At 36.0% G+C, this 22,494-nt stretch overlaps 1 protein-coding gene across 2 annotated transcripts in view; it reads left to right on the forward strand.

Moving 5' to 3' along the window:
- soat1 (sterol O-acyltransferase 1) overlaps positions 1 to 21,272 on the forward strand; it is a 59,727-nt gene extending 38,455 nt beyond the window's left edge. For both annotated transcript variants that reach the window (XM_039767790.1, XM_039767791.1), the window contains exons 11-16: positions 124 to 253; positions 4,268 to 4,365; positions 6,413 to 6,511; positions 9,194 to 9,329; positions 12,474 to 12,619; positions 15,624 to 21,272. In XM_039767790.1, coding sequence (XP_039623724.1) covers positions 124 to 253; positions 4,268 to 4,365; positions 6,413 to 6,511; positions 9,194 to 9,329; positions 12,474 to 12,619; positions 15,624 to 15,698 — 684 coding nt within the window. In that variant the 3' untranslated portion in view covers positions 15,699 to 21,272. The remainder of the gene's footprint in view (positions 1 to 123; positions 254 to 4,267; positions 4,366 to 6,412; positions 6,512 to 9,193; positions 9,330 to 12,473; positions 12,620 to 15,623) is intronic.
- Positions 21,273 to 22,494: the final 1,222 nt, after the last annotated feature.

Below are 22,494 nucleotides of genomic sequence, written 5' to 3' on the forward strand. Positions count from 1 at the left end.
TTGTTAGCTGGAGAAATATAATATAAATGCTTTTTCTTATGTTTAATGTTCACATTGTTGTTTCTTTTTTTTTTTTTGGTGGTTATCCTATTTGCAATAGAAATACATATTTTATTTTTTCAGGTTTTGGGCTGCCTGTTCTATGTGTACTATGTATTTATGCGGTTATGCATTCCTCAGTTCAGAAACATAAGTCTTCAGCCTTTTAACCTAAAGGTGACGGTGCTCTGTGTGTTTAATTCTATTCTCCCAGGTAAGAACACTCCTTAACAGACCTTGATTTTAAACACTACTAAGTTCATTTTCTTGTATGGCCTCATCTTCATACATTTTTATGTATGTATTTTATTGGAAAATTGTTTTACATTTGCATTTTGCCTTTTCCCTCTATACAGTATCTAGTACAGTGTCATATAAATTAAGCATAATGTTTTATGGCAGTTCATATTGTATTTATCCAAACTTGACCTCATTGTCTGCGGTGGGCTGGCGCTCTACCCGGGGTTTGTTTCCTGTCTTGTTCCCTGTGTTGGCTGGGATTGGCTCCAGCAGATCCCCGTGACCCTGTAGTTAGGATATAGCGGAATGGATAACGGAGAGATGGATGGATGACTTCATTGTAGCAATTAAAGCTAAAAACAATTGGTATAGAATGACTCATACGGTGCTTCCATCACTTTAGTGATACTGTAAGAAATTAGTCAACAGAAGATTTTTACGATACAACAGAATGCAATGTGTAATATACAATCCAGTACGTTAACTTATATAATATTTATTATGTGCACAGTTAAATGTATATTAAAATAAACATAAAATTGAATCAATTTAAACAATGTAAATAATATTTAATTTAAAAGTAAGCACATTGGGACAGACTATTACTCTGTTTCCAGTTGGTAGGTCACGAGTTTGTTTTGTTTGTAATGGCAGTGGGTCATGGCAAATCGCTGCTCCAGTAATTGCAGCTGAATCACCAAAGGATGATTAACCACCACCACTCTGACAAACGTGCTTGAATTACCAAGTGGGGCCCACCCACACTGCTTTGACGATTGCACTTGAATCGCCCAGAGGGAAGCTCTGATAATCACACTTGAATCACCAAGACAAAAAAAAAGGTTACATGGGGAAAAAGTGTGTCACAACACCTCAAAGGTTCAGAAACACTGCATTGGGTTAAATGACATGAACAATCTGCATAGATAGAGCAACTACTACAGGGGTGACTGATTTTAATGTGGTGTATGTTTACAAGTTCATTTCTTCCTCTTCATCATTCAGCATATGCCCTGGTAGGGCAAACGAGTTGTCAGCTTTTGTCATTTATAAATAACTTTTGAGTGTGTGAGAATCGTGTGTGTGCATATGTATATTTCAATAATTTATGTATCTCAAAATCTATTCGTGCAGAATTTTGCAACTCGGTAGGCCTGACCCCATGACTAAACGGAGCAAACTGCAAAAATTTTCAATTAAGGTAAACACTGGGAAAAACATCTCTCAATTAATATATCAGAGTGGAAAATAGCAAAGCAGAGAATTCACTTGAGCTTCATATGTGCAACGCATACAATTACACAACTCAAAATTTATATATCGCGCACATCTGTCTTGACTAAAACTCTCCAAAATGTTTCCAGGGCATGAATCCAACCTGCGAACGTTGAAACCAAGCCCCAGCCTCACTAGGTCACATGTTCTGAGTCTGCACTAAATTGACATCATTCTGGACAAAAAATTTTTAATTACCTCTCAGACAGTCTTGGACTCACAATCCCTCCTAACCCATTAACAGCTGTGTTTGGGGTTCTTCCAGATGGTTTTAAAGTGGAGAAGGACAAACAAATTGTGATGGCATTCACTACACTTTTGGCACGCAGACTTATTCTGATAAACTGGAAGAACCCAAACTCTCCTCTTTTAAGTCAGTGGGAAACTGATGTGTTATACTATTTGAAATTGGAAAAAATCAAATACTCAGTTAGAGGATCCGTACAGACTTTTTTCAAAACATGGCAGGATCTAATCAGTAATATTTTAAAATAAGGTCATAAAGCACAGAGAATTTATTAATTTAGGTATGTTTACTAGCCTTAAATTTTACGCCGTTTGGCTTGCTCTCTCTCTCAGGGGTGGGGATCGATCTGTTCTTAACTCCATTTTTTTCTTTTTGTAAAAACTTGATTGCTTTGTATGGATTCCAATAAACTTAAAATAAATTAAAAAAAAAAAAGTTAAACAGTTTGTACAGCAGTTGTTGTTGAACGTAAGTCAAAAGGTTTTTGAAAGATGTGGAGAGAAGTACTGGACCAAAATAAATAGTCTGCAACCTGTACAAAAGAGATATATGGTGCAACTTTTTGGAAAAAGATTTTATCATTATTGTTATAGGTCTCTATGTTCAGTGTGAACATCATGGAAACTGCTTGTTCTAAAGTTTTGTGTCTTTGCTAGGTTGTAGTCCTACAGGAACACAGAAAGACACAAGTTTCTAACATAAACTGTAATTTTAAGACATGAAAATCAATTCTGATTTTACACACACACACCTAGAGGGACCATGTTAAAATCCACTTTTCTTAATGTTTTGAACATCATAGAATCTGAATCTGAACTTGATCCCATCACCAAACCTCAGTGAAAAATGACATTTAGGACAAAGAATGAATATCTGCATCATGTTGGCTACTGAGTAATTCCATGAGCCTCATTTGTTTGACTTAGTCATTGGCAGGTTAAATAAACTGGTCACGGTCAATGTTGAGGAATGAACTGATATCCTTGTGGTCTACAGTTCATTAGCTTAGTCTTGGAAATTGAAGTTCAGTTTGTTTTCTATCTATCAATGCAACAAAAAGAGCAGGTAGTTCTTCTTTTTCATTTTTAGGAATATCGCATAACTAGTCGTCCCCTGCAGCTTTGCCCACGTAGAAGCCCTGCCCAGCTCCCTACTCCTGACGTCACTCTTCCCTCTCCCCTCGGCCTGCAGCCTCTGTCTCGGATTAGTGTGAATATATCACTCCAGCAAGCGAACTATGATACTTGGCACAATGAGAGAGGTCGCAAAATCAACTGGAATGTTCAAGCAAATTCTAGAAAAAAGCCCAATCTAAATCCGTTAAGCAGTTCTCTTGTACGGTAGCTAAGCAGATGTAAGTTACATGCCCCAAGGCTGGCGCGTGAGTGAGGAGGGCCCCGCACCCCTCCCCTCTGTCCACTGCGTCTCTTTTGGATTCGTGTAAATAATTCGTTAATGCAAGCGAACTATATTTAGCACAATGAGAGAGGTTGCAAAATCAACCGGAATGTTCAAGCAAATTATAGAAAAAATCCGATCTAAATCCGTTCAGTAGTTCTCTTGTGAAAAGCAGACAGGCCTACAGACATTGGATTTTATAAATAGAGATGATAAAGCATGAGGATCCTAGGAAATGGCCTTGAACATTTATAAAGCAATTACAGAAGTGATTTTATAGAGTAGTGCATTTAAACATTTACAGTTGTAATGAAGATGATTATGCAGTGACCCAACTCTATGTTGATTAAGTTATGAACACTAGTACTGACACTTTGTTTTCACTTAATTTTGCATATTTTCATTATATTTTGATTGATTTTGCCCTTGCTAGTTTATTAGTAAAGAACATCATAAGTGTGACATGGTGCCATAGCATCTGGAGCTGCCAACTCTCTGCTCACCACAGTTCAAGTTGATTTTTTTTTTTGTCCTTGCTTACCCTTCACAATTTCTCCCCAATAATATGCTTGTCTTTTAAAATCATCATGATAGGATGAGGAAGGTGTACAAGGCAAGGTTAATTGGGAGAAGGCACAGGCCCAGTACCTGCCGGCTGACTGGAAGCTCCCAACATCTCCCTAGAAAGTGTTAGAAGATGTTACTGAGAATAGGGTGGCCTTTTCAGATCTGTTCAACTTATTGCTACTGTGACCTTTATTAGGACAGGTGGAGTGAAAATGATGATGATGATGATGTACAGTATGGCAACATTGGCTAATCATCCAGTGAGGGAGCGTGTGTTGGTGTGTATGTGTGATCTGCATTTTTCATTAGACTGCAGCAGTAACCACTGTGCCACTCAGAGTGGCCGATTTAATGTAGCAAATATGTCAAATAGGTTAATTACATTATTAAAAAGTTTTTGAGTTTTCAAGGGTGCCTATGGTTATGCCTGAGAAGTGATAACAAAGTTTACATGTATTTTAAATCTGATGCTAACATTTCTTACTGGTATAATTTCTGCAGGTGTTCTGATTTTGTTTCTGGCGTTTTTCGCATTCCTTCACTGCTGGTTAAATGCATTTGCAGAGATGCTGCGATTTGCAGACAGAATGTTTTATAAGGTAAGAATATTCCTTATATTTTATTTAATTGACACTCCTTACTTCACAGTCACTCTCATAGCTTTAAAGGATGCTGCAAGATTCATGTCATCAGGAAAATATTTCGGTGCAGTTGTCTTTATAAGGTTAACTAGCTCTTGTTGCTGAAAGCAGTAGGCTGAAATTAGTCTCCTGCTAGAGTATTTTATATAAGCTGTGGGACATCCAGTTTTCCCAGTACATAATTATGCCTTTCACAAGTACAGACAGATATACCTGTAGTTACAAATCTAAATTGCATTGTAATGTAAATTGTTTTAACATGGCAATAATGAAGGGTGTTTTTTTTTTAATTTACATGCTGTGCCTGTACTTGTCCATAGCCTCTATTGTGAGTGTATGTGTTGTGTTTTTAGCAAGCAGTGACTTTTCGTCCTTCACTCTTGGCTCATGCATATACTGTAGGTATACTAGTCTATTTTAGAATTTAATGCATTCTTCATATAATACACTTCTCTGAGAGTAGGCTTGTAACACTGCACAATTTTGGAAATATAATTCAGTCCCATGTGACATATTTAGTAGAGCCATTAATCTAATTGTGATCCAGTATTAGAAAATTCTGCATGTGCCCAACACCATCTGAACATTCGAGCTGCTTTTTGTACTCCTGAAAATGCATATGAAAATCATCTCTCTATTATAAAAATAAATCTTGGGAGGGAGACTAGGGAGATGAGATGTGATCTTCTCAGAAGACAATTTGAAGTCCCCCGAGACAAGGCAGTGAGACAACATTTAAAACAAGTTCACGAACATCTAACCTAGCAATTGTTGGAATGCTTTTGGCAGACACACTTCATGTGCTCCCAGCTCTTAAAACAACGACAAACGACAAGCAGGAGACGCAGCTCGCCAACAGCAGCAGCATCAGCAAGCCAGCAGATAATCTGATAACTTGTTAGCATGCATTCAGCAATTCACCCCACCCCACAACGTGAGCGGCAGAGATGCGAAGTGGCAAAAAGACAGCTGCTATACAGGCTTTTAAATGATTGACGCACAGCGCGACGAACAGAACAGGCAGCTCACCAGCAGCAGAAAGACAGCAGCTGATCCGACTGCATCTCCTTAGCGTGCGTTCATCCACCCCCCTTTACAACATGAGCAGCGTAATATGTCCTGCGAGAAAGAGATTTAACCACACCTCGGGCCGGAAATAAAGGACAAGTATTGCTTTTACAAAAGTTTTAAAGTAAAAGTGAAAATAATGCAAATGTAACAATTCCCATGAAAATAACAATCTCTTTAAATTATATATCCAGTAAACCAAACTCAGGGGTGGGCGAGCAGGGTGCGGAATCCCCTAGTTTATATTAATATTGTAGCAGGGCTGTGCCACATCCATTACAGATTAGTTCCATCTAGCTTCAAGCATAAATCATCTTGCTTCCAAGCTCAGCCACAAAGTGGTAAACTAAGCATCATAGCTTAATGAATTGGCTATTCACAAAGTTCTTAACTGTTACAGTGTCTATATATTTTGAATATAATTTGTGCATTGTATGAACGTAATATGCCCCAAGTAATGTAGAAACAGATTCTTAGTATCAATAAACAATCACACTAATTCTGCATAACACAAGAGCACAGACGTTATATTTATGGCCATGTTTACACAGACTCTCGTTGATAAATGGATGGAAATCGGAAGTGTAATTTGGTACCAAGATGATAAATGTTCCTTTTTATGTTGCAGGGTAATGCAGAGTGTTAAGGTAGGAAAGCAAGTGAGACCAGCAAAGTAATTTTTAAGTTGTAGGCCTATGTGCATATTTACCGTATGTACACACATTTTACAGTTCAGTCTTTTCTGGATGATGAGGTTTTAATATGGGGGAAAGAATGTCAGTTGCAGACCTGCAGATACTGAATGTTTTTTTAAATGTATTGTTAGTCTTTCCTACAGATTTGTTGGCCTTTAATAACAAGATTTCTATAGTGGTGTTAACCTATTTTATTCTCATTGATTACTGTTCTGATTTTTTTAAACCCTCTGACTTTTTAGGACTGGTGGAATTCAACCTCATTTGCCAACTACTATCGGACCTGGAATGTTGTTGTCCATGACTGGCTATATTACTATGCTTACCGAGATTTTCTTTGGGTAAGAGTGTGCCATTTGAATTTCTTGAGTCCACCCTGGGTGGGATGCTAGTCTATCACAGGGTACATTCAGTCCCATGCTTGTTCCAGGAATGCACAGAGTCATAAATTAACATGATATGCTTATCATCAGGGTGTGGGAGGAAAATAAATTACCAGGAAAAATCTTATAAACTGCACCTAAACAACAGCTACAACTCAACTGTGCCTATCCACGTTCCCTACTCAATGGGTTAATGTTCAATAAAGCAAATGTACTTTGCTTAAATAATGACCCTTGTCAAGGCAAATGGATCATAATTTAAAAAAAAATATATATATATATTAAAAATGTAATTTTCTAACTTGCATAATCCAGATCTGGGTCCTAGGGGAATGGGGTGCAGGAGCCTATCCCAGCTAGCAAACCCTGGACAGTGTGCCAGGCCAACGCAGGGCAAACACACACACTGGCAACACACCCACCTACCCACACACTAAACCCGCACTAGTACTAATTTAGCATTCCTAGTTCTCCTAACATGCATGTCTTTGCACAGTGGGAAGTAACTGGAGCGTCCCGAAAAAACCCACGGAGACACTGGGAGAACATGAAAAATTCACATATGGAGCACCTGGGATACAAACCCACATCTTCTTACTGCGAGGCAGCAGTACTACAACTACCACCGTGCACAAAAAAAAAAAAATATATATATATATACACGGCTGTTTGAATTGCAGTGACTTAAATTTAAAATTATAGTTAATGTAATGCAGGATAATTTTACACCATAAATTAGAGAATGTGGGAAAGCTAACTAGCTACAGCAAGTGAATGAGGAGGAAAAATAGACATGTAGCTGAATAGGCAGATGTATCCCATCTACGTATAAATAAGTGTTACTTTAAACCCTTGCTAATATAGGTTGAAAGGAAAAATAAATTTACAAAATGCAGCTTGATGAAATATGAAGTATGAATTTTCTCTTTAATCAACTACATAATAGCTAATGTGCTGATTTTATTATGTAAATATTCATTCATTAATTCATTTTTCTTAGCTGCCATATGGCAGAAACTTATGCAAGTCTGGAATATGCCTCAGTTATGCTTAAATTATTATTATTATGCTGTGACATATGAAATATCTGTCTATGTGATATCTCGGCTACATCCAAAGTGGTGGCTTGCACATTTGTAGAGTTGGAATGCATTATTTTAATTAAGCAATCTAAAATAAAATTAAATAAATTATAATGTACAGATTGTAGTTGATAATATGCATACTCCAGACTGCACTGCAAAAGACTCGTGTCCCATCAAAGGCTGGCTTTGGCTTCTGTCTTGTTAAACTGTCACTACCCATGATCCTCGAAGGCTTAACAGAATTGATTAATGGAATGCTACATTTTTTTACTATGTCTTAATGGGTTATTCAGTGTAGATTGATGGGCAAAATGGTAAATGTATCAATTTAAAATTAAGTTTCCAACACAATAAATTGTGTAGAAAGTTAAGGTGTATAAATACTTTCTAAATTTGCTGTATATAAGACATTTTAATATATTTTTTAACAGTTAGGGGAAGTTGTGTTGTTTAATGTTATACAAGATGCTATTGACATGCAAGTCTCCTAAATTCACTCTTTTGCATTGTACATTTCCTTCACTATTAGAATTGATTCCTGTCTCTTGTCTAACACACAACAATTTGACTAGTCTTTGGTTTTCCATAATGTAGAAGATTCCCGCCTAGAGGCGTATCTGCTTTTTGTTTTCGAAGTGATACTAGTGTTTTTGTTTGGAAGCTTCAAATGCTTACACTTATGACAACAGGGAATATTTTTTCTTACTGGAAAATCGGAAAGTTGAAATGATTTTTTTGCTTTTATCTCTAGATGAGGAGATGTGGTAATTACAGAAATACCACCGAACTGAATCCTGCGGATGTTTCGGATTATTTTTTGCATAATATGCCTTCTGTGTAATGCAGGACGATGACTGTATTCACTTGTTTTCACTAATTTTGCAATCAATGATAGGATCTTAATTTTTATCATCCACAAAATAATTAATTCTTTGTTATTTAAAAAATATATTTGAAATTCACCTTTTTTCTTGTTATATTAATTACTTATTTATAGAACTCATACCTAGAAGCATAAAACAAAAGCATTTACATGAAAGCAACATAAATAGTAAAAGAGAAATTCATAAATAAATAATCCACAAAGTAAAAAAATTTTGTTAGGTTTGATTTTTACAACTGTTAAAATTCATTTAGTATTCTGTCTCCAGTAGAGGCTCATTCAGTGATAAAGGATTACAGAGCTTTGGTTAGAGTATAAAGCCATAATACCCTGAGGACAAGGAAACATGGAGTTTTGAAAGAGTACCATAATGCTTAGTAATGGACGAGGGTATTCAGAAAGAAAATGCAGTTTGTATATACAACACTTAAGGTAACTTTTCCAAAGTCTGGCTTCATGTCACCTTAGTGTTTGGTTGTATAAAAATGCTATTCAGGAAATTTTGCACAATTGCTTACAGACTACCTAATTCTTCACTTTAGGTTAATTTTTTTTAATCTTCTAAATATATTAATATAATTTTTATGACAATAGTTTTGTTCTATATTGATTAAATAATTGTGTTGTTTTTGTTTGTGTTTTTTATGCATCTCTTCTTCAATATGTGATAAGATATTTGGAAAACGATTCCGTGCAGCTGCCATGCTCTCTGTCTTCACCGTGTCCGCTGTTGTTCATGAATATGCCCTCGCCATTTGCTTTGGATTTTTTTATCCAGTCCTATTCTGCCTGTTCATGTGTTTTGGAAGTAAGTTTAATCTCATTTATTTACTTGCAAGATCTTTATTTTGTACAGTGATTAATAATCACACATTTTTTTTACGTCTTGCAAGTGTTTCTTACTGTGTGTGAGTATGTGATTAAAACTTGTCATACTGGTAATGCCTGTGTTCTTGTTGAACAAGAAACGTTTAAAGGAAGATGAATGGTTTTGTCTGCACTGTTACACTTTAACAACAATGAGTTATTGAAATAGAGAAACAAGTAAAGGACTACTTTTTCTGGTTGTGCAGGAATATTTGGCATTCGCAGTAGAGTGTCCATTAAAACACTTGGAAGGTAGATTTCAAATCCAAACTTTAATTTGCAGATATAGATGTACATATGAAGTGTGTGTGGTCTACAATAAAAATAAAGTAGATCTGTTCTTAGTTCTCAAATTACACATAAAGGAAAATCATGTTGCAAATCATACACAAATATTAATCTTAAAGTTGAAATACTGAAGTTGGCCACTAGGTGGCACCTTTATAACTAAAGGCACTATTGAGAAACGTTTTACAGTGGTAATGAAATTACAAGTGTAACTATTATAATATGAACAAAAAACAAACCGAACTTGCGTTGCTTTGTTTGACGCACACTATTTCTAAGGAACGCTCTGACTTTGTGAAGTGCAAATGCTTAAACAGACGGTGGAAACAACCATGCTTTTTCTTTCTTCCTGCTACCCACAGTACTGTACTTCGCTCAGCGGAAGGCAGCATCTAAGTTCATCCTCCTAATGACTAAACTCTGCCTCTCAGACAGTTATAATCACTTATTGCGGTGATTGTTTTGTTCAGTTCAGAGGGTTTATGTAGTTGCAGATTTTCATCCCAACTAACTTCTACCTTTAATTAGATTCCTACCTTAATTAAGCTTGCAGATACCACCTGGATCCTATGTGTAGGTAACAATCTAGAAATGACAAAACTGGTTTTGCCAAATGTTTGTTATAATGCAGCAAGCAATTTATGTGGAGATAATTTAGTGATTTTTATTTTTTCGTAATGTTTTTCATTTTGCTTTTTCAGATGTTGTGGTAATTTAAATTGTTGTTTTGATAATGGCTACACTAGTGGCTCTGACAACTGAAGCATTCAGTGTCATTTGCTCTTGCTCCTATCATAATAATCATCCTTATTAGGCTACAATTAAGAGAGCAAACTGCTCAAACTATCAATAAATAAGTAATAAAACAATAAGTGAGTAATAAAAAATAATTCTGTTTTTTGCACAAGTCAAAATATCCGACTATTGCACTTTTCATAAGGCAGAACAACACAAAGCAAAAAGAAAGACCAGCTGTGATCCAACAGGCTAGTATTACACTGCACACCTTCGAGATGGAGGGCACGTCAAACATCAGGACAAAAATGAGACATGCATATTAATTCGAGAGGTCTCTCCTCTATTTGCATGGTTCAGTATACCCTTTTTCTTTGATTTCTTGAGGTCACTATCGTTCTTCTTCTTTTAGATTTGATTTGGTTCCTCTTTATTTACAGGCATTATACTTTGGGATTCTGATTGAGCACTCACTAGTTGTTGCGTATGCAGGAAATACCATTATAAGTTTAGACAAAATCAAACCATCTGTGTGTATAGATTTGCACTGTGGTAACTTTCAGTGGTCAGCCACAAAGCAGTGATGCTTGACTCAGAAGCAGTTTATGGTAAAGGAGAAGTCATTCGGTCATCTGCTCAGAGACTGCTTCTGAGCACAGTGAGTGGAGTGTGTCCTGGTGAAGTGAGCTGAGCTCTCTCTCTCTCTCTCTCTCTCTCTCTCTGTCTCTCTCTCTCTGCTTGCTTGCATTCTTCAGAAGCGTTCTCTGTGCGGCCTACACAAGGAGTGAGGAGCCCACTTCTGAGTCAGACTTTGTGGATTCGTGACTGACCATTGCCAGTTCATCACAGTACAACTCTACTTAACTGAGAAGTCTTGTGGTGCAAGTTCACAGCAATAGAGCTGTCATACTATATGCCTGGTGCTCACAGGTATGGCACCACTGTCCACGACTTTCTGAGATTGTATAAATGAAGGCTATGACTGAATATCACTATAAAAGTTGTGTAGTGTAATGGAGGTCTTTAAAGGTGAAATTGCTTGCTGATTATAAAACTGATCATAACAAAAACATCTATAATTGGCCCCTAGCACTCAATTGGAGAATTTTTGATTTACAGGGAAATAAGCAGGCTGTGAGTTTCAGTTGTATTGTGAAAAAAATTGGTTTTGTTAGGAATTTACAAACATATGAAAACGAAAACCAGTAAATCCAGTGATTACTAAAGCATACGAATTATAACCAGTCTGCAAACAGATTTTTGAAGAATAGTGGCATTTAGTGAATCAGTCTAATGCACTCCTATTTATAAGTAATATTTCTACAACTATGGGAATTAACATCATGCCTAATTTTGTAAATAAATAAATGACTATCTTTACATCTGGATTTGGATTTCAAAAAACATGTCATTTTTGATATAATTCCATCTTTTTTCTGAATGTTCAGTTGCCTACTGGTAAATGAAAGGTTTTTTTTTGATACTTGTTTTATCAGTCAATTAGACAGCAGGTTTATTCTCACTGCAGTATTATGGCATAATATTTATCATTTTTATCAAATAATTTTTTATGATTATTGCTTTGAAAGATTATTTTCTATTTTATGTAATCAAAAGACACCTTTATCATTTGCCCATAATCTGTGTTGAAATTGTAATGAACCTATAATGTTGTGGTGCATTACACTTCATTGATCTTAAAATCCATTCTTTCATATAATATGAATTCTGGAACACTCACTATTTGAAAATTAGATGATCATATCCTAAAGTATCATAGATGTTAAGTGGAAATGTTACCATCTAGAACTACTTCAACAATGGCGTAGAAGTTCATTTTTTACATTAGAAGCAAAAAGGATGAACATGTAGGAGACATTTTGGTTTGTGATTTAGTTTTTAGTTTTCGGCAAAGAGCATTTTTAATTATTATAAAGAGTGAAAATGATAGAAAAATTTGAAAGTGCGGGGAAACATGAAGATCTATTCTTTGAGTAGAAAATACACTTGGACCTTCTATTCAAACATTTCTGCTAAGATCCACTTTGTTTTACACTTTCAGTGCTCTTTAACTTTATTCTTCATGACCGGAGAAAAGGTCCCATTTGGAATGTGATCATGTGGACATCCTTGTTTCTGGGTCAGGGTGTCTTGCTGTGTTTGTACTCTCAGGAATGGTATGCCCATCATTATTGTCCACTTCAGAATGTAAGTATATTTTCTGTTCTGGTATTATGTTAATATTCTGCAAAAGGGAAGCAAAAATTGTTTGTTTTTTTTATCACTTGGACTTTGAAAATAATATGATAAATGCGTCAAAGTCGTTAGAGATGTCTAAGCAGTCGCTTTAGGCAAACATTAGGGTCATGAAGGGTAGAGGCTGGCAAGAAAGGACTGAGCTTTGATTAGGATGCTGCCTCATAACAGGGTTCACTTAGACACCCATCATGCTCAGTCAAATGAGGTGCTGTTATTCATGACCAAGTACGCCTCCATATTTATTAAAGTAATTGCCCATCCATTAAAAAAATTACTCTTGAGAATTCAATTTATTAAAATTAATTTTCATAAAATGCAAAGAATAAGTGAGAAGTAAAATCACCACCAGTCACAGTGAACTGAACTCGGCAGAAGCCATATTTGATCCAGTAAACAATGCAAAATGGAAGAAAATTTGTAATGTTTGTGGGCATTTATGATTTTTGGATTGGGGTTGATATATCTGCCTGTCGTTTAGATCACATGCAATGTGATACAGCATCACACAAGGCAGAGTAAAAAATATCCTGTTATATATTAAATCATTGTTTTACTGTGCAAATGATAGTGAGAGAAAGAGAGCAATTGTTATTTATACTGTGATGTATGACCACTTTATTCAGATGTGCTTCACATTTACATTTTTAAGTGAAGAACATTTTAGTAAAAAGCACTTAATGTGCCTTCAGAAAGTATTCACACCCCTTTACTTTTTCACATTTTGTTATATTGCATCCTTCTGCTGGAATAATTTCAGTTTTTTTTTTTTTAATCCCTTATTAAACAACACTCATCATCCCTGAATGACGGGTTAAAACAGGATTTTAGATATTTTTGCAAGTGGATTTAAAATGAAAAAAAAAACAAAAAAAAAAACCACAAGTATTCAGACCCTTTACTATGACTTAAAATCTGACTCAAGCGGATTCGATTCTATCGATCTTAATTCAGATGTTTCTACACTTTGTTTGGAGTCTACCAGTGGTGAATTTGATTGATTGAATATGATTAGGAAAAGCACACAGCTGTCTCTAGGAGGTCCCGCAGTAGATGTGTATTACAGCAAAGACCAACTGATGGTCGCTCTGGATAAGCTTCAGAGAAACTGTTGGAGATGGAAGAAACTCCAAGAAGGACAACCACCACTGCAACATTCCATTAATTTGGGCTTTAAGGCAGAGTAGCCAGAAGACGCATGAAGGCCCACTTTGAGTATATTAAAAAGGACTCGCAAACGATGAGAAACCGATTCCCTGGTCTGATGAAACCAAGACTGAACTGTTTGGTCTGCATTCTAAGCATCACTTCTAGAGGAAATCGGGCACTGCTCATAAACTGTTCAGTACCATTCCAGCCGTGAAGCATGTTGGTGGCAGCATCATGCTGTGGGGCTGTTTTAAAACAACAGGGACTGGGAAACTAGGCAAGGTTAAGATAAATCTGAATGGAGTAAAATACAGGGATATCCTTAATGAAAACCTACTCTAGTGTGTCCTGGACCTTTGACTGGGCTGACAGTTTACCATCCAACAGGATGATGATCCCAAGCACAGAAGTGGCATAGCATCAGCTCTGGGAATGTCTAAGAGTGTCCAGGCTAGTGCTCTGCCTTGAACTCCATTAAACATCTCTGGAGAGTTCTGAAAAAAAGCAGTCAACTGACCGTCTCAATCCGTCCTGACAGAGCTTTAAAGGGTCTGCAAACAAGAATGGCAGGAAATCCCAAATCCCCGGTTTGCAAAGCTTGTCGCGTCAAACCCAAGAAGACACCCAGCTATAATCGCTGCCAAAGATAGATAGAACTTTATTTGTTCCTGGGGGAAATTTTGGCTTTATTTACAGAATCTATTTTAATAAATACATATACGCACACTGGAATGACTTTAATGCAAGAAAATTCAAAAGAAAGAAAACATCTGACTTGGCAGTCCCCGTGAGGCATTATGCAGACATATGGCTCTTGGTATAATGGAGCCCCCAGTAGTGTTTCTTGACACACTTCTGCTGAGTGATTTGTTCTCTTAAAGTCCTCAGTGTTGGTGTGTCAGAGAGAGGATGTGCAGCATTGTTCATAATGACACGCAGTTTTGTTTTAATTCTGTTATTCACTGCTAACTCCAGGTGGTCCAGTGTGTGTCCTATAAGGGTGTTCAACTAAATATTGAATAAAAGTTCTGAAAACTTATGTCAATGTGATTATTTTTGCAAGTCCTGTTTTTACTTTGCCATTCTGGGATACTGAGTATTGTTTACTGAGGTGATAAATATTATGTTTAAATGAGTTTATTGTCAGGCTGCAACATAGCAAAAAGTAAAAGGGTGTGAATACTTTGTGAAGATACTTTATATGTGTAAGAGGAAGATGAGGTATTGTATGTTCAAAATACAAAATGACATTTAGCAGTTTGGCTATGTTCCTGATTTTGAGCTTGTCTAACCTTGTTTAGGGTCAAAGTGGCCAGTGCCAGTTCTAAGTCTTTGTGCACAAAGCAGGAACTGGCCGTATAGTGGGTGCCAGTCCTCATGATTGCACACAACAATTGGGACAATTTACAAATTCCAGTAATATTGCACATTTTGGAGATGTTGGAATAAAACTAAAATACCCAGAGAGAAACCATGCAGACCCCACATGAATAATTACCAGGCGGAGACTGAAACCCTTGAGTCTGTGATCCAGCAGCACTTCACCAGCACTGTCAAATTCTAATGTGTTTATTGGTATAATGATGGGATTGATGAATGAAAATGCAAAGGTTATATGTACTTTAACAAAAAGGTTGTCACAAGGCATTCGGCCACTGCTTGGCTGTTGATATCCTGAGAATTGAACACTGTGATGTTAAACAGTTACCGTTTTGTGATTTTTTAAAATATTTTTATTGGTTAATAATATAAATAAAACAGATCTCTCCAGGCTTTTTCAATTGTTTTTTACCATCTTATTTTTCAGCCCTCCTATCTGGACCTCCTTACACCCCGTTCGTGGACATGTCACAATCAGGCTGTCCAAGTAAAGGCTGATTAAGCATCGACTAGCTTTTTGTTTTGAATGAGGGTAACATTTTTTTGCACTCAGAATTTTGTCATGGATAACGACACAACAGTTTGCACCTTGTGGGCCAAAGGTGATAAAGGTGTTTTGATAATCTAGGTAATTTGTCGTCTGTTTTTGGATGAGGGGAACGATCTACAATTTCCTGCAATAGTGTTGTATTCCAGTTTGCCATTTTCTTGAACAGACCTTCTCAGTAACTGTACCAATGCTGTAGCATTTTCAGTAATCAGAAGCCCTGTTTATAGATTTTCTTGTTTTATTATACTCAAATCAATAACTCTGTATCTGTTAATTAATAATGTAAGGATTAGGCATGGCCCCAGAACACAGAATATGGAGTTACTGCAGAATAACGGGATTTGGCCAAAAAAAAAATCACAGTTTCCTAAATTCTCTATATCTATCAATTTATTCTCTGTAACAAGCAAAAATGAATTATACTGCATAGTACTGTTATTTCAGTTTAATATCTTTATATCAAAAAAGATTTTTTGTTTTCCTCTAAGGGCATTTTTGATAGAAAGAGTAACAAAGATTTTACATATTTATTATTTTTAGAAGCAGCTTCATGGTTGGACAAATAAGTCTCTAGACCATTATAATGATGTGAATGCAAAAGAACATTAGTAATATGTACCCTTATATATATTTTGTTGGTATTGTTGCGGGGCACAAGCGGTTACACCTGAGCCAGATAAACTACTGTACTTCTGCACAGATTGTGCACTGACGTGTAGCTATGGGATATTCTTCATACTATATACACAAAGTATATAATCAATTTGATCAGTAAGAAAACCTCCTCAGACCGTGTAATGTTTGTTTGTTTTTTTTCTGCTGGAGATGGTATGCAGTTGGGCCATCTAAAATTCACTAATGTTTACAGTTCCTCTTTGTTTTGAGGTATTGGGATCTCTTACTGTCAAATCCAATGGCCTACTGATTGATCTTGTCACTTGATCTGAGCTCCTGCTGTGCACAATGTTACAATGGTGGATGTGTCTGTAAAATTTGCCTTGCTTGTCATAGGTTATACACCAAGAATGTATGAACTGTTGTCTATACTACTGTATCAGTGTTATAAGTGATTGTTGGTACCATGAAAGAAGTCATTCCAGTTTTGCACAGTGATTACCCACATTGCCTCTCTCACAATTTGATAGTAAAATGTTTTTGCAGAGTTAGTGATCAGCCTTGTACCTTTCGCTGGTTGCAGTTAACCATTGAACAGAACTGTAGAGTTGTGTTGTGGAATTACAAGTTTAACACAGAAGACCAAACACTGGCCTTCACTTTGGACATTTAGGTTGGGCGGTGGACGTTAGTTAATCATGCTTTAAACTGATGTGCATGGAGCTGGCTTCCATACATTTTAGATTATCTATGGAATATTTATCATATAAACTAATGCTTTTCATCAAAAATAAATGAAGTGTCAGAAATGTAATGTATAAGATGAAACTATTGCTGTAGCCTGTATTTTTTTAGGTTGGATAGAGATGGAAATACAATATGACATTGACATTCTTTAATTTACTACAACAGCTGCTTCAAAAATTACTCCACTTTTAATGCAAAGGTAATTATGGACAAAAATAGTAAATAAAGTAAAGTAATATAAAGTAAAGGAGTGCATTACAAAAAGTTTAATGTGAACATTCCCTCTCATCACAAAAATATAGGGAAAAAAATGTGCTTTCGACACTGAATTAGATATAAGCTGGAAGATGTATGTCCAGAAGTCAAGGAAAGAATAATTATGTAATTAAACAGAAGCCCGCATGTTTCATTTTCCATTGCAAATTTCTTGGACTGTTTTTCGTATCAAGTATTCGTAATTATTTACAAACCGAAGCATGAATTGTGTAACGTTTAAAGAGGACATGTCTAATTACGCTAGTGAGTAGAGAATTGCTTAAGCCTGGTTACACTTTTATACTGTTCAAGTCTGTTTCAATATGACATTGTTACAAACTTGAAATATCATTTAGCTCTCGCTGTATTTTTTCAGTGTAACTTCCTAATTGAGAATTGGAAGAAGGTCAAGATTATTTTTGAGGAAAATAACACATATGACTACTAAGTATATTGAATGTACTTTCTATTAAGATGTTACGGATAACTGTCAATTTGTCCAAAGCAATAATTTCCATGATGTCTTTTTATCAGCAAAGCAAAGTTACCAGGAACTATAAATACAAATATAATTATAAATATAAAAAAGCTACTGGATTTGCATGTTACTACTAAAATATTGTATGTCAGAAGTTTAAGGGTTACTGTGCCACATTTGGAGAAGTGCATATGAAAAACAAATAATCGTACACAAGCGTAGCACTGCTAGTACCGAACTCACAAATGAACGAGAATGATGTCATTTATACTGCGCTCCTTGTGTGCTTTTCAGGGCATAGTGTCACTCACCATATGCTTGATGTGACCTTTAAAGATGCAACTCCTTGCATATTGTGTTGTATCATAAATAAAAGGTAGACCGCCATCTTCAGTAGTTTGTTACTGAGGACATCGCACATGCAATTTAATAAGATGACGTACATGAACACGTGAAGTGAGTAATCTTGATGGTTTATGTCTGTGATGTTGATGTCTTTTCGTGAGCTCCACAGACAAGTGGCTGCTGCAGTTATTAAACAATGCTGCAGTTAAATTTAATGATGGATTTCTCGTTCATCTTCTCAAATTGTTTGTCAAAATACACAAAACAAGATGAAGTATTAGTTCAGTTTCTGAAGTATTTATCGAGTAATATTTTAGAGAGATTTGTCAAGCAGGCAAATTCTAATTCTATTTAGTGGTTTTATTTTGCTATGTACTTGCGTTCCATTCTAAAATGGCTTTATATTTGAAAGTGAACAAACTTTGATTTGCATTCTATAGTCTGTTCTACTGTGCAGGTGTGAGGATGTCTAGTTTATGTTTTCCTAAAATGCTCAAGTACATTTATTTAGAAATCTTTATTTTCCTGCAATTTCTAACCAGTTGTGGCCTTAGGTAACAAGAAATTGTGAAAATAAATTCAGCACAGATTTTGCGCAGAAGCCAGTTTCTGCGAGAGGGATTTTGCTTTATTTGCAATAGAAATTGTTGTTTTCCTTTAATTGGGTTATATAAATTACTACTGATCGCATGTATGTACTCACACACACAAAAAAAAATATATACGTGCGTACGTACGTACGTACATACATACTGTAAATAGATAACCATTAAAGATGTGTGTTATGAATAACTCTCCATGATGAATGAAACTGACAAACATTCTAATCTTTTTGGGACCAAAGGTGTGTACTTGAAGGCTTTAATGTAGTTAACAAGTTCTAAACATTTTGTGTGCTGTGTCTTAGCTCAGGTGCTCAAAAGAAATAACTCTTATCTCAGGGCCGTCTGGACACTTTGCTTGTCATAAAAGCATACATAAGTTGTTTGCCTTTTTTTAGACTGAAATAGGAATTATTTGTTTTATTTTAACTTGAAGGTTGTTAACATTGATACACACTATAAAGAGACGCTTGGTTTCTGCAAATTCAGAATCCTTTATCTCTGTTTTCCTTTTCATGCCTGCCCACTACCATGTAGTGTGCTGCTAATGCATTGCACAATAAGAGGCTGACATTTTGTTTCAGCTGCAGTATCGATATCACAATTTCACCACTGGAACTAAGCGATAGGCAGTGCTGCTATGGTATAAGTTTGATGCCAAAATTGGAAAATAATAGAAAGCCTTACTGCACTAAAACAGCTTACGTTGCTCAGAACAAGGGTGAGTCCTGCTGAATTTTTGTGTTTCATGGTTTGGTATCCATAATGTACAGACTGCTATGTCATTTCAGTTATAGGAGCTAACTGATTCTATAAAATTAAAAGGTTAGTCTTATTTGTAGTACTATGTAGGACTGCTGTAATAATTTAACTAACAAACCTGTATACTGACTTGAATGCAGTGTGTAATAGTATTATCTTTATTGTTGTATTGGCTGTGTAATTTTTTTTTATAGTAACCATCATGCAAAACCTGGCCAAAAATTTTCTTGCCAAATTATTTTCCCAGTAAAATGTTTCAAATCAAGTGCATTAGTAGAAAGACCGGCCTTTCTGTTTTGCCCTATGATGAGTGTCACATAGAATTTTTCCATCATCTCACAGTTCACGGCTCAATTTCACTCTATTTAATCACTCATCAAAAGGCAGTCAGGTTTAATTTTTCAGTCAACTTTTATATATGAAGGAAGTTCCCATCCTGCAGGAGATGCTCAATACTGATTGAGGCGTTTTGTTTGAAGTGAATCAACTGTTCCATTCTGAACATCCTCATTTACGAAATATATTCTGTTCAACTGACATTTCTATACATGACTTGTACAAATCAGCCACGTTACAGGTTTATCCGTCCATTTATTTCCTAAGATGTTTTAACTCGTCCATTGTCATGAGCGAGCTGGAGGGCATCCTAACAGTATTTATATGTAAAGAACAAAGCAGGAATGGGTGGAATGCCAGGTCATGAAGCAGCCTTAGAGTAAGTTTATGTAGCTCAGATACAACACATTGCAATGCATTTCATGGTTCAACTCCTTTCATTTCTACCATCACTAATGGTACGTTCACATATCCCTCACTTTTATGGTGTCACTGTCTTTCATCTCGTGTTACATTATATTTAAGCTTGTAGTTCACATACATAATATAATTAATATTCTCCAAAATATTATGAACAAGTGCATGAAAATATAACAAACATGGAAGAAGTTTACAAGCTTGTCATATTTCCATAATAAATACAACCAATAAAGATCCATCCAGGTTTTGTTGGGGTCACATTCTTGCTGCTCTTCTTCCATTGTGTTAAAATCGGCATATGACTTATAATTAACTAAACCGAAGAATCGTGTTAAAGTGGATCTTTCTCTGCTTTTTTTTTCCTACTTTGAGGAATAAATTAGTCATTTCCATTTCCATCACCGTTAACACAAAAGCTTTGTCATAAGTGGGAAAATAAAAATCTGGCAATAAAATAACGAATCAGGTTCTCTGTATATTAACTAATGAAAAGTAAATATTTGAAAAGTGTATTTCTTAATTGATCTGTAGATCATCTGACACTTGCTTTTTTTTTAGTTTGCAATTTAATTTTTAATTTTTTTTATTTTTTAAATCGGTCCGTTTGACATTTAAAAATTATGTGAATGTACATGTATGTTGGGTGAAAACGCTTCTCTTTCACAGCACCTTTAGTCTTCATAGTGCCTCTCTTTCTTGGTTTCGGTGCCTATAATTAATGCTGCCAGAAAGCGGGGAGGACTCACTGTTCATGATGTTTAATTCAGGAGTATTGTCTTGCCTGAACCTGCAGGCCATTAATATATCAATTTGTACAATTTGCATACCTTTTTAAAATGACTTTTTAAAATTCATTTTCTTTCTCTGTTCATTTTTTGTGATTAGTAATGTTAACTGCATTGTTAATTGATTCAAAATCTTGTATCTCTTTGGAAAAAGTGCTAATTAAACTTTGAACAATTGGAATGTGTGTTTTCTTTACTGCCTCTACTGTCAATAATACCCTTTTTTGGTTATTTAAAGAACTAAAGATGATAACAAAAACACAGTCAACTAAAGTATTGTATTTGCTACTGAGCTCCAAAGATAATTGATGCGACTCAGCAGTTAAAGCCAATGTCACATTATTATCGTGGAACAGTTCTGATTTGCCGAGCACAGTCGCTGATCTCGTTGATGTACCGTGTCAAATTACAGGACTGACGATTCATAGCAGTAGAGTGTTGTACCGTGTTAGCCATAGATTAATACAGGAGAAAGTAGGGTGAAATGACACCTTTTATTGGCTAACTAAATAGATTACAAGTGCAAGCTTTCGAGGCAGCTAAGGCCCCTTCATCAGGCAAGGTGATGAAGGGTCCTTAGCTGCCTCGAAAGCTTGCATTTGTAATCTATTTAGGACTGAAGATTGTAGCCCATGTTACATGTACTGACTGCAGTCAATCTTCCAGTGCCCCTTTTTTCTGACGGCCAATAACGTGCTGCCTGATGGAGCTGGCGAGCAGCTTTAACGGCGAACAGCTTCAGCAATCTCTGCCCTTTATTTTTCATTCATTCTGTTATGGTATGTAAAACATGAGCCATCAGACAAGTGAGCTTCTCTTCTATTTGTGAGGTCCACTGCCACTGTGCTGTACATAGATGAAGGTTTTATAATTGTGGTCTGTTCACCGACAATCTCTGTCCTTTTTTCTATTCTGTTGTAGTACATAAAACACGAGACGTCAGACAGGCAAGTTTCTCATCTATTTGTGAGGTTCGAAACAAGCGTGTTGTGTTGCTTCTTCCTCATTGCTACATTCCATGCATTATACTTCTGGCTGAACGCTAATTGGCTTTCAACTCTTGCATGAAAAGAGCCCGCCCCTCTGACCAAAGACAGTCAAACTTGTTTGATTTTATCTTAGTCAGTTGCAGACTAGTTTGGTTTCCATCATTGGGTATGTCATATTAAATAATTGGCTTCACAGGTGTATCCCGTCAACTCCCTCCGACCAGCCAAGATTAGGTAAATGAAGGCAATGACTGAAAATCTCAGAAAAAGTGACTCGTATATAGTAGACAACCCATATACAACTTGGAGAGCTGTGTAACAAGGCAGTCCCATGCAAAATGGTTCTTAATAGAGAGTGAAACAAAGTAAAATGGAAAGGTTTAGCATGGGCCTGTTTTTCTTAGTTGTCCCGTG

This window comes from Polypterus senegalus, chromosome 10 (assembly GCF_016835505.1).
Source record: "Polypterus senegalus isolate Bchr_013 chromosome 10, ASM1683550v1, whole genome shotgun sequence".
NCBI classification, from domain to species: Eukaryota; Metazoa; Chordata; class Cladistia; order Polypteriformes; family Polypteridae; genus Polypterus; species Polypterus senegalus.